The 13,591-nt window shown below is 37.4% G+C and overlaps 1 protein-coding gene across 5 annotated transcripts in view; it reads right to left on the bottom strand.

The window, feature by feature from the left end:
• STAU2 (staufen double-stranded RNA binding protein 2) overlaps positions 1-13,591 on the bottom strand; it is a 297,692-nt gene that overhangs the window by 241,954 nt on the left and 42,147 nt on the right. For all 5 annotated transcript variants that reach the window (XM_040994365.1, XM_040994333.1, XM_040994341.1 and 2 more), the window contains 2 exons: positions 10,020-10,179; positions 980-1,115 (listed from right to left, as the gene is read on the bottom strand). In XM_040994365.1, coding sequence (XP_040850299.1) covers positions 980-1,115; positions 10,020-10,179 — 296 coding nt within the window. The remainder of the gene's footprint in view (positions 1-979; positions 1,116-10,019; positions 10,180-13,591) is intronic.

The raw sequence follows: 13,591 nt of genomic DNA, 5'->3' as shown, positions 1-13,591 counted from the left end.
TTAAAAACAATAAAACTGAGATATAGACAAATATTGCTGAATCTCAACAAATTTTTAAAAATTTAAAAATTATGAAGTGAAAGAAGCCAGAGTAAATACTGTTAATCTATATGCACAACAGTTCAGCAACAGGCAAAACTAATCAACGGAGTTACAACAGAAGCTACTTCCGGCAAAGGTTATCAGAATCAAAGGTGTGCAGGCAATTTTCTGTATCTTGATGTTAATGGTAGTCCCTTGACGATATACAATGTAAAAATTCCAATAAGTATAAATACATACATAAAATGAACCTAGCAACATGTAGTTAACATTTACCCACCGCACCAGAGATAAACTGCTACCATATAGAAACTGTAATTTGGCTAAATATACCTCTAGGCAAAAAAAAAAAAAAAAGGTACATCAAAATACAAAAAATTTAACTCTCTTCATTTTCTACATCTTCTACAATATATTTTCTATGACTTTATCACGGGGTGTCCAGGGGAACAACTCAACTAAGCTTTATTTTGAAACTTTCACCATGTTAAAAAACATTTTTTAAATAATAGTTAACATTTGTAACTATCACAAAGTATAGGAAGACTAAGACAATCCTTCCTCCTTTGGACACATTTCCTACAAATTAGAACACTTATGTATGTTAATTATCAAAGCAAATCAAGGAAAACTGATTTCTGATTACTACTGGAATGAAAAAGCAAACTGGGTGACCAGCACCATAAACTGTGAGATGACCTTAAAATTGATACAGGATTTGCATGATTTGGTAAGAATTAGTTTCTGAAAACTAGGTGCTGGCTTTTTTTTTTTTTTCTAATTTACTATTTTAATTCCTTGTGAAACTTATTCATCTAAATGACATAAAAAAATGCCCAAGTTTTCACACTATTTACAATGACACTGCTCTTTGAGTTCTAGAAATTTTAACAATATTCATTAAAAACAATAATAAAACCGAAGAAGACATACAAACCTCTGATTGTACATGCCCCGAAAGTTGTAATTAGCTCTATGGTTTGGGAATGGCTTTGGGTCTAATGGCCTGTAGATGGCAGGCTCTCCCCTTTTCATAGCAAGCCCATTCAGTTCCACAGTCGGAGTTATACTGCCTGTTTAAAAAAAAAAAAAATTAAAGGCATACAAGTGAAATATTTCCACAACAAATCATGCACTCTATATTTAGACTACACCTAGTCACTATGGCAGAAGGTGAGGGTGGATGACGCATTTTATGATTTTCTGCAAAAGTACACAAAGTAAATTAAAAGAAAACAAATAGTATCCAATGAAATACTCCTGGGAGTCTTCTAGCTTTTTTTCTGCACACTGATAACCAAAATTCACTGCGTAATCATCCTATCTGAAACAAAATAAACACAAAATTCTTAGATTATATACTAATTTCTCCTATAATCAGCAAGCAAAGCAAATATAAGTGATGTTCTCTGTGGATATCCTCCCAAACTAAAATGTAATCTCTTCCCAGAAAATACAAGCAACACTACTAACAGAGCAAAAGACTAGAAATATCCAAGACTATATATAATAAGAGTAAGGGCCCCACATGGTAGCCTAGTGGCTGAGGCCCTTGCCTTGCATATGCCCAGATCCCATGAGTACCAGTTTATCTCCTGGCAATCCTGCTTCCCATCCAGCTCCCTGCCTGTGGCCTGGGAAAGCAGTCCAGGACGGCCCAAAGCTTTGGGACAATGCACCCACGTGGGAGATGAGGAAGAAGCTCCTGGCTCCTGGTTCCTCGACCAGCTCAGCTCTGGCTGCTACAGGCCCTGGGGAATGAACCAGCAGATGGAAGATCTTCCTCTCTGTCTCTCCTCCTATGTATATATCTGACTTCCCAATAAAAAATAAATCTTTAAAAAAAAAAGAATTGTACATATAGAAATAACTTTTTATTTTTACTTAATGACATACTTCAGAGGTTACACCTCAGCAGCAATGGGTATATTACTAAATGGAAAAAAAAAAAATCAAGTTACCAAACCTTGTGTATTTCCTATTATTTTTATTGGAAAAAGTGAAAATATTAGTATAAAATCTCACAGACTAAAATAAAAGAAAACCATTTTAAAACTTTTTAAAGAATAAATCCCAAACTAAAAATGAAAAAAAAAAAAATCTATGGAGAAAAGGCACAAAGGAAGGAAAGAATAGAAGTTGACCTTTTCTGAATGTAGCCATTTACGGATCTGATCTTGAAAACTGTGAAATATTTTTACTTAACTCAAAACAATGCCAGTAAAATGGGATGGGGAACAGTTCCTAACCCTGACAGAAAAGTGAAATAATCTAGTGACTGAGTTGGTAACTTTACCATAGAAATACTGCAAATAATTTTAAACACAGCAAAATGTTCATGATACAGATCCTAAGGAGGAATAAAAAAGCAGAAACCTTAACTGTTTCGGCTACCATATTGTTACTAACATGAGTATAACTAATATGCTATAGTTTGCTTAAATTTTTAAAGCAAAATTAAACCAAAATGTAAAGTCATCTCCAAAAGAAAGCAGTTAAGCTAACAATGAATCAAAATGGCCTTGCAAGAGATAAGTATTTCAGAAACAATAAGATATATTTCCTAAAGGGAAAAAAATCTGTAGAAAATCTTAAGCTGTTTTCAGTCATTATACTGTTAGAAATGCATTATTGTTACTATGAAGTTATTATGTGTTTATAAATAGACATAAAATGAGGAAAACAAGTAATTATATATTCAGAAACCAACATTTTTAAAACAAAAGATGAAAATCAAAACATTAAGCTACATTCTATAGTCTTAAATTTGAATTCATGATGAATGTACTCTCAAAAAAAGAGTAAGTTATTTCCTGGAACTACCCACCTAATAAGCCTGAATGCAATGGCAAAGCCATTACCACAGGACGCAGCCAGCGTCCAAAGCTTGGTTTACAACGCCCATCTCTCTCTCTCTCTCTCACACACACACACACACTCACACACACATTTCTTAGAGAACTGTTGATTCCAACTCTGGACACGATACTGATAAATATAATAACCAAGCCCTTATGCTGCCTTTTCTGAATACACTATACTCACAGCAAACAGATGAGGGAAGAATACTTCATTTATGAGCAATGGCTCAAAGTTCAGCTAGTGAATGCAGAACAAATGACTTGCCCAAAATCACCATTTTGCTAATTCTGATTAAAGTAAATCTTTTAGGCAATGAGCATCAACAAGCTGATAATCGTTAAGTCAAATGTTAATGGGGAACTTGATGATGAGCTAGACTAATGATAAAAGCATCCACTAAATTGAAAAAAAAATCTCAAACTGACAAGAAATTAAGTGCCTTTCTGATGTAATATAATAGTAAACAGTCAAAACTGCCTATAAAGCAGTGTTAGCCCCTTCCCCCTCGAATCAAACCTAAATGTACACAGCTTCTAGCTTATCAGTTTACAGGGAACAAAGGAGCCAGACAAACAGGCTAAACACCCCCACAGGTGTGGTATCAGCAAAGCCAAGCAGCTGGAAAATTCTACAGGACTAATGAACAGTTTCTTTACCAAATAAACCGTATGGAAAAACAAAGAACAAGTTTCTGTATCTTTAAAGAGACGATACCAGCCAAACTTAGAAATACAGAAATTTCCATGTAAGTTAAAATAAACCAATTTTTTTTTACATGAAATACATTATATGTGGAAGCTTGAATACTGGCTACCAGAGGAGGGGCACACAGGATGGGTAATGAGTTCAGGGAGAAGAATAATTGCTGATGTTACTTAGAACAACAGGATGACTATGGCTGACAACAACTGACTGTATATTTCAAGACAGAAAATGGAGGATGTTTAATGTTCCCAACACAAAGATTTTTTCTTAAAGTGATGGATATAATGATTACCCTAAACAAACCTGCGGGAAACCAGCTCTAGCAGAGTTCTGAGCTCGAGAAGGATGTATGGAGTCAATGAGAAAGAAGCCATGGACCACTATGACTCAGTGATCATAACGGACAACTCAAGAAAACTGCCTTCTTCTGGAGGGGAGCACAATGGGGAGGAGGAAGGGAAACCCCAATGCCTATTAAACTGTCTCATAAAATAATGATTAAGGGCCCGGCGCGGTGGCGCAAGTGGTTAAGGTCCTCGCCTTGCACGCCCGGGATCCCATATGGGCGCCGGTTCTAATCCCGGCAGCCCAGCTTCCCTTCCAGCTCCCTGCCTGTGGCCTGGGAAAGCAGCTGAGGACGGCCCAAAGCTTTGGGAACCTGCACCCGCGTGGGAGACCCGGAAGAGGCTCCTGGCTTCGGATCGGCATAGTATCGGCCCGTTGCGGCTCACTTGGGGAGTGAATCATCGGACGGAAGATCTTCCTCTCTGTCTCTCCTCTCTGTATATCCGCCTTTCCAATAAAAAATAATAAAAATAAATCTTTAAAAAAAAAAAAAATAATGATTAAAACAAAAACAAAACTGTCTTCTTTATTTATACAAAAATCATCACAAGCTTTTGCACAAACATTTTATTGTTCTGTTTTTTACTTCATGGTTAAGCAGTTGTTTTCAAAGATGTTATAATCACTCACTTCAAAGCAGTCCATTATTCATTCTGACCTTGCAGTCACTGGGCTATATCCAGGAACTCTTCGGCTGACAGCACATGCAGTTACATATTAATCAGTAATACACTCCTACTACATTTCTCTTTCTACAACTTATCTATCATTAAAAGGAAAAGTATATCATAAAGGGAAAAATATAAAGATCAAAAACAAAAAATTTTCAAAATAAAATCCCAGTACAACTACGGACTTTACAACCCCACAATCAGTTCGAAAACATGTTTCTACAACATTAGTTCAAATGTCCTTTAGTTCCTCTAGCCAAAAAGCCATGGAAGAGACCAAGACAGATACATTTTCTATGCTCAAAAGAAACTGCAAAAACAGGCTAACCCTTAAGAAAACAGTAACTATATTTATCACGACAGTTTCAGGGGCACAATCATACAAGAAATGGATTTCTCATCAATTTGGGGGATACTTACCACACCATTTCCCAGAAGGCACACTACATGTCTGGGTCAGGTTCCAGGGCAATAGTTAGGTACACACTAAGGAACAGTTCAGGAACAGCATGGGCTCAACTGTACTCCTGGATGCATTAATTCTCATAAATTGTTAAAAGCCCACTCACCAAGACTAATTAATGGCATTAGTTCCTAGGCTCACATCAGTTACAGAAACCATCTCACAAGGACAAAAAAATACTTCAAAAGATTTCAGATTTGTTAAAGGGGTAGTTGAGCGTCCATACAAAGGGGGTGAAATGGCATTGAGGTGGCTGGAGAAACAACTGACAGACGTTGTCATACAGTGGGAAGCTCCTCGCAACCTTGCCAACTGGGGAGCCGTTCTCTTGACATCTTTGATTCATTCACCCCAACTGCATAGCTCTCAGCATTAATCATTACACATTATATAGGGTGCTGAAATAAAACACCATATCCAATAAATACGTGATTATTATGCATCAGTTAAAACTGCAAAAAAAAAAAAAAAAAAAAAACTTAATGACACAATGGAAATTCAAACTCCAAACTTTCAATATTAAAGAATATTGCTGGGGCAACTGTGGTGGCTCAACTTGGAAATCTTCCACCTGCAAGCACTAGTATCCCCTGTGGGTACCAGTTCATGCCCCAGCTGCTCTAATTCCTATCCAGCTCCCCTGCTTATGGCCTGGGAAAGCAGGGGAGGACAGTCCAAAAGTTTGGGAACCTATAACAGTGTGGGAAACCTGGAGAAAGCTCCTGGTTCTCAGCTTTGGACTGACTCAGCTCCGGCCTGTGCAGACACTTGGCGAGTGTACCAGTGCATGGAAGATGTTTCTCTTCACCTTTCCTTCTCTCTGTAAAGCTGACTTTTCAAGCAAAAAAAAATCTTATTTTAAAAATTGTTTTCTTCACTAAATAATACTATTTGTTTAAGAGCCCTTATCTTTAAAGTTCAGTGAGTAGCTTTGAAAATACATAAAATACTTCAAAAGTTCATGGAAAATGGAACTAAAAGGTAAATTCTGCTGCAAAAACAAAAATTTGAAATTCAGTTTTTTTCCCAGCACACATGACCAGACTTTCTGATGATCCCTGGTACTTTATAAGTATTTATAGATAAAGCACTCTATCTTGAATTTGCCTCAAAATAACCAAACAAGATTGCCAACACAGATTAATAACTGTTGAAGCTGGTGTGGGCTACAAAGCAAAAGGTGAAAAATTCCATAATGGGACCAGCATTGGTGCACAGCAGGTTAAGCCATGACCTGTGACATTGGCATCCCATACAGGTACTGGCTTGCGTCCCGGCTGTTCTACTTCAGATCCAGCTTCCTGTTAGAGCCTTGGGAAAGCAGTGGAAGATGACCCAGATTCCTGGGTCCTTGCCACCCATGTGGAAGGCCCACATGGAGTTCCAGGCTCCTGACTTCAGTCCTGGCCATTGCAGCCACTGTAGCAGTAAACCAGCAGATGGGAGATCTGTGTTTCCCGTTTCTGTAAGTCTGTCTTTCAAATAAATAAATAAGTCTTTAAAAAAAAAAAAAAAAAAAAAAAAACAGATGTCCACATTCCACATCAGAGTACCCAGGTCTGATTCCTGGCTTTGCTCTTGACTCCAGTCTCCTGCTTTCTGCCCATGCAGACACTGGGAGACAGTGGTGATGATTCAAGTAACACACTCCTGCCATCCATATGGGAGACCTGGATTGAGCTCCTGGCTTCAGGCTTCCATCTCAATTTCCAACCAGCATGGTTATTTGGGGCTTAGGCCAGTGCAAGAGCTATCTGTGTCTCTCTTCTCATTTTTCTCTGTCTGCCTCTTGAATATACTCAAGAAAAAAAAAAAACTAAAGTGTAATGGAATCTGATACAAATACACAATTGGCATCCAAAACATTTGTCAAACTGCTTATTTTATTTCTAAAGAATTAATGTGGAAACACTGAACAGCATACGGTCAAGAATTAAATCAAAGTTAAGAAAAAGTGAGAAGGAAAAATAAAGAGAAAAGTAGGAAAATGAAGAAGAAAAAAAGTTAACATCTTTAATAATAAATCTAATTAGTCTCAATCCCTAATTGAACACATACACTTATAGCAAAAGAGAAAGTCAAACACAGACAGACATGCATAAACTTGAAGCACACAATTCAGTGTCTTATGCATGTAAACATTCGGGTGACTACCAACCAATCAGGATATAAATATGTCCATCAGCTCCTTCAGCGTGTGTCCAATCAACACACACCTCCCCAAATTACCCAATCTAACTTCTGGCACCACAGATTAGTCCACCTGCTCTTCTTTTCTGACTACTATTTTTTGTCTTCTTTCACTCCATATAATAACCTTGTTTTCATCTCTCAAGCTCTGCATATATTAAGCTTTTTAAAATCATTGAGTAGCATCACACTGAATGAAAATAGCCCAATTTGTTTATCCTGCTCCACAAGCAACATCTGGGTTGTTTCCAGGTTATGACTTTGACCACATTTAATAATTCTTTTAAGATACATATTTAATGTAATCTCTTAATATATATATTCATTTCTCTTGGGGATAAACCTAGAAGTGGCATTGCTGGATCATACAGCAGGTTTATATTTAACTTTATCAGAAATTGTCTAACGGCTGTCCAAAGATTGTTTTGAACTCCCACAGAACAGTCTCTGCCTTTAAAAGTTTAAACTTTAAATTTCATAAAGATTTCCATTAATCATTAGTTTGTTATTTGTCCAACATTTCATGTTGCTTTGATTTTATTATGCAATAATCAGTCACAAGTAGCTTAAATGCTAAAGCAGTGAGAAGGAAGAAGCTTGTAACATGGCTTCCTCTAAGTAAGGCAATAAACAAGACTTCAATATGCTGGGATGCACTGGTGGCATACACTATGCTTCCATGTCATTACCTGGGCTTGACACCGCATAAAAGTGATGTTTCTGTATCTTCAAATGATAATCTTAAATAAACTCCTTATTTGAAAGTAAGATTACAGTATGCATTTTTTTTCCACAGAAATGTCATAAACTGGTCTTTGTAAAGCAAAAAAGAAAAGCAAAAAAGTACAAGTCTATCTTGCAAATATAATATTAAGAAAAATAAGTTCCAAGGAAAGACTCTAATCTATGATTTCAACAAGCAACCACAACTAATGCAGCAAAAGTAAGAACAGCAGTTTCCTTTCAAGTTGTTTCATAAAACAGAAAGATCATGAGGGTGGCCACTGAGGCAATGTGAAGTCTGAGGCCATGAGTTCGGAGCACAGAAATTCACCAGGCTTTACAATTGTAATCTGTGTGTAACATTACACTTAGTCATCCCCTCTGCTCACTGCACCTTCGCCAGAAGAGATGATCATCTCCAAAGACCTTGTAAACTTCCCTGGTGTTCTTCCTCCAACTCTTGGTGGGCTAATCACTGCTACAGTGCACTACATGGAGACTTGAACCAGAGCTCAGCACACAGCTGCTGCTGTGTTACTTCATCTGTTTTGGAGGGCTGTTGTGTTCCACTCCACATGCAGCTCCACAGTGTGGTGAAGAGGTTAAGACCAGATGTGCATGTAATTCTCAAAGTACCTGAGTATTTTTCTTACCTCAGTCATAACCTATGGCAATAATTTCCTAGCTGACCCTGCTGTTAGTATCCTCTGCCTTCCATTCACATGTGAAAAAGAATTTCCTAAAATGCATCATTCATTTGGTCATAAATGTTATTTTCCCCAAACTATAAAATGTAACTTCATAGGACAGGCTTTCAATTTCACAACAATCTACTCTAAATACATCTCCACTCTTATCTCTTACTAATCATTTACCTCCTCCAATTAAAAACATCTACAAAAAATTTTACCAAACTCATCGTCTGGATTCCCACTTCAGTGCCCTAACCCAAAGAATTGCCAGTCTAGAATATGCTTTCTTTTCCTCTATCCCTGCTTACTCTTTTTTCAAGGCCTCTACCTACTTCAACTCCTTCAGTTCATGCTGCTCACTAGTTTTAATACTGACACTATTAATATTCACTTGGTACTTAACCATCATGATTAAGTTGTGTGCTTATGTACAAGACAAAGATGTTCAGAGAAAAAGACAATGTTTAGTTACCTGAGACATGTAAAAACAAATGCCTAATAAATAACGGGAGTGGTGGGGTAATAACGATCAGCCATCAATCTAGAATTTCAAAAACTATAAACAAGACAGCCTCCTACCAAGTTCAAACATGATTACTATAATGATGTTTGGCTTATTTAAGCTTACTAAATGAATGAATCAGTTGGATAGAAGATCAGGGACTAGCATGGAAGAGATAGAATTCAGGACGAAGCAGGCCATGAAAGAGTAAATCAAGTCTAAGCCAATCTAAAGAAGCGGCTACACAATCTGGTTATGAGCCTAAGCACACAGACTACAATGGAACAAACTAGATCACTGCAAGCTAGCAAAATGGATTTTAACTCCATCCCAAAAATGTCTAAGGTGATATTAACATTCATCAGAAGGTAAATAATTGAATGAAAAAGTTAACAAGTAAATAAATAAATACATGACTAATAGCTTATATGAACTTCATTAACTTGAAATTATCAATCAGCGCACAACACCCAATACAATTTTATTCTGACAGGTTATATAATGCTGTTGACATCTTAGGCTTCCGAGAATGGCTATTTGCTTAGCAAAAATCACTATCGACTATGTTCTGTGTTTTATACTCACATTTCAATCAACATTTAAAAAGCAAAATATATATCTTTATATATAAATTAAAGCAAATTTTTTAAAATAATTGCAATTATTTACCTAATTTTCTCACCTTCAGCTATTATTCAGCTGTCATGAATGCATGTATGTACACACACTACTAATACTTACTGACTGTGCAAAGGCCTGCTATATAAACGGAATACAAAGAGAACATATACATGCACCATGACAGAGGGAAGCCAGTGCCGTACCTGGATTATTGTTAACGTGACTTTTGGGTGGTTTCTGCACCGGTTTGGGAAGCGTAGACTCAGTCAGGGCTTTATTGGCAACAGCTTGTTGGGCCTTCTTTATACTGCTCCCTTCTGATTCCCATGTCTGTTCGCCAAGACTCAGCTGCACCGAGAACATCTTAGAAAACAGAAATGGACAAAAAAAATATTTGAAATTTTTCAGGAAATAAAAGAAGCTGTCAGAGAGAAAAACATATAACCCCCACAGAATCAGAATTTTAGAGCTAGCAGTGATCTTAGAGATTATCTGAAACAAAAGTGTTACTCTACCTTGCCAAAGATTGAGACCAGGCCAAATTCTGTTCTTTACTATCCAAAGACCTAAGTGCAGCTCTAACCATGTATTTCAGTAGACTAACACAAGAACTCTCTTTTCTATACAAAATCACATTGTTAACATCACTCAAATAGTCCTTCAAAAAGTAAAGAGTACGGACTAGAAACTGTTAAAAACAAAAGGCGGCGGGGAGGGAGAGACAACACAATGGTACAACTAATTAGTCCTCCACTTGCAAACACCAGTATCACATATGGGCACCAGTTAACACCCCACTTCCAATCCAACTTCCTGCTTGTGGCCCAGGAAAGCACTGGAGAATGACTCAAAGCCTTGGGACCCTGCACCTGCATGGGAAACCTAGAAGAAACTACTGGCTCCTGGCTTCAGATTAGCTCCAGCCATTGCAGCCATCTGGAGAGTGAATCAGTGGATGGAAGATCTTTCTGTCTCTCCTCTCTGTAAATCAGCCTTTCCAATAAAAATAAACAAATCTTAAAACAATAACAAAAAAAAAAAAAAGCAAGCCAAAAGGCCTAGTCTCCAGCAAATCTAAAAATCTAATTCCAAAGCTGGTGTTATAGGGTAGAGTTAGGCCAATGACTGAGATGCCAGCAAAGCATCTAAGTGCTGGTTCATGTCCCAATTGCTCCACTTCCAATTCAGCTAGCTCCCTGCTAATGTCCTGGGAATGCAAGGTTGGGCTCCTGCAAACCACGGGAGATCTGAAGGAAGTTCCCAGTGGCTGACCCCAGCCCTGGCCACTACAGCCATTTGGGAAATGAGCCAGTTCTACCTCTCCCTCTTTCTGTGTAACTCTCTGTTTCAAACAAATAAATCTTTATTCACATAATTTTAAACATAATTTTATTATAATATAGTCAATAAGGCACACAACCTTATCAAATATTATATCATCAAGCCGCTTTCAATCCTCACAATGATAGCAAATTCTGTCCATTTTAACCTCATAGATATTTCTCAAATGGTCCTCTTCTTTCCGGCAAGGATGTCACACTGAATCCAGCCTACTATCATCTTTAGCAATAATCTCCCAATTGATTACAGCTAAAATGGTCATTCTAAAAATTCAAACTTAATTGCATCACCACAATTATCACCAGCTTAAAATCTTTCTGTTTCAAATTCAGCTTGACACAAAGGTTCTACCTGTCTATCCTCATTTCATACATCACCCTTCCCCTGCTCATCCTAAATTCCGTACATATGATTCCTGAAACCTATTGGTTACCTTTAAAATCTAGGGTCAAGTTCCAGGATATCTATACAAATGTATTACTTCTTACTTACTGCTTATTACTCTGCAGTATTAATACAGTCCTATTTAGTAATTATAAAAAAATTAAATCTTTACAGAAAGGAGATGAGGTAGACAATAACTTAACCAAGTGATTCAAATTAGCTCCTCCAATAATTGTAAAGATTGAAATCCTGTGCCTCCTTATACAATCAAGTGAGTCACACATATCAACAACTATGTGCTATTCTCAGCAAACAATGCTTAACCTAATCCCAACTATGGGAACACAAACAGATTTCATTTGTGGGCTATTCAGTGAGACAACTGGCTTAGACTCCAAAAATGTCAATACTGTGAAAAGAAAACCCAAAAGAATGAAGGCTATTAAAGGATGTTAGAGAGAAATGAAAAGACAAAATACAACAAATGTCTTAAAGATATAAAAGACATTAAGAGAACCAGAAAAAATTGACTATATGGATTATATTTTAGTTTGAACATTTCGGTTTGGTGTAAATTTAACACCAATGCTGAAGGGTAGAAACCTGCAGAGGTCATCAGGTGCTAAAGCATCTGCCTCATGAATGGTAAAAATAGGTTTTAATCAAGAGAAAAGGCTTATTAAGAAAGTGAGTTTGGCCATCTCCAGCTATTTAGAACTCATGTTACCATGCCACCACGGATGAGGCAACAAAAAGACCCTCGCCAGATGTGGCCCCAAAGCATTTGACTTCACAGTCTCCAAAATTTAGTTTAGCAATCTGGTTTTGCTAAAAAGACACAAAACAGACCAAGACAAATTACATATTTAAAAATACGAAGGCAGTTCAAACTGTTTATGGAAAATCAAATTGAAAGAGAAATTTGAGGACAAGCTATTTTGAATTTTATTTAACTTGAGACAGAAGGATGGGGAGGGGAGGGAGAGAGAAGGGGAGTGAACAGAGGGAAGAAAAAGAGAGAGAGAAAGAGAGAGAATATGAATGTATACTCTCTGCCACTGGTTTACTCCCTAACACTCTCAACATGCTGAGAGTGGTCTGGGCCAAAGCTGGGAGATAGGGACTCAATCCAGGGTACACACATGGGTGGCAGAAACACAATTGTAAGAGCTTCCCATCAGGAGCTAGACTTAGGGATTGTTGGGAACCAAACCCATATACTCAGATATGAGACACCAGTATCTCAACTACTAGGCTAAATACATCCCCATCTCACAAATTAAAGTACCTGCAGAAAAGTCTTACATCAAAAGTCTTACATCAAATTAAGGATAAAGTCTCATAGCTAAAACTGACTGTTAAATTGATCAAGGAAAAACTGTCAACATAGAGGAAACAAGAAATCAAAATGGCAAACATACTGATGATCAGTGACTCTGAAAGACACATGAATAGTGACTGCTTACTCTGATTTTTTTCCGATAGATTCTCATTTTTCAAATTTAAAGTTCAAAAACATTTATCATTATTTGAAACTTAAACTACATAGCTGATGTCAAAAGTGGTTAGTTTTAGGGCCCGGCAGTGTGGCCAAGCGGCTAAAGTCCTCCCTTGAACACGCCGGGATCCCATACGGATACCGGTTCTAATCCCGGCAGCTCCACTTCCCTTCCAGCTCCCTGCTTGTGGCCTGGGAAAGCAGTCGAGAACGGCCCAAAGCCTTGGGACCCTGCACCCGTGTGGGATACCCAGAAGAGGTTCCTGGATCCTGGCTTCAGATCGGCATAGCATCGGCCGTTCTGCTCACTTGGGGAGTGAATCATCGGACGGAAGATCTTCCTTTCTCTGTCTCTCCTCCTCTCTGTATATCTGACTTTCCAATAAATAAAATAAATCTTAAAAAAAAAGTGGTTAGTTTTATTTTCATTATGATTCAATTATAGCATATATCTAATATATATTTAAAATGATTTCTCAATGATGAGCTCGTTAAGAAAAAAAATGGTACTTAACAAAGACTAACCACCAAAGAAAGAAAATGTAAAGGTCT

The sequence above is a fragment of the Ochotona curzoniae genome, unplaced genomic scaffold, assembly GCF_017591425.1.
Source record: "Ochotona curzoniae isolate NIBS_2020 unplaced genomic scaffold, NIBS_Ocur_1.0 contig_1071, whole genome shotgun sequence".
Lineage (NCBI taxonomy): Eukaryota > Metazoa > Chordata > Mammalia > Lagomorpha > Ochotonidae > Ochotona > Ochotona curzoniae.
This window is presented reverse-complemented; position numbering and strand designations above follow the sequence as displayed.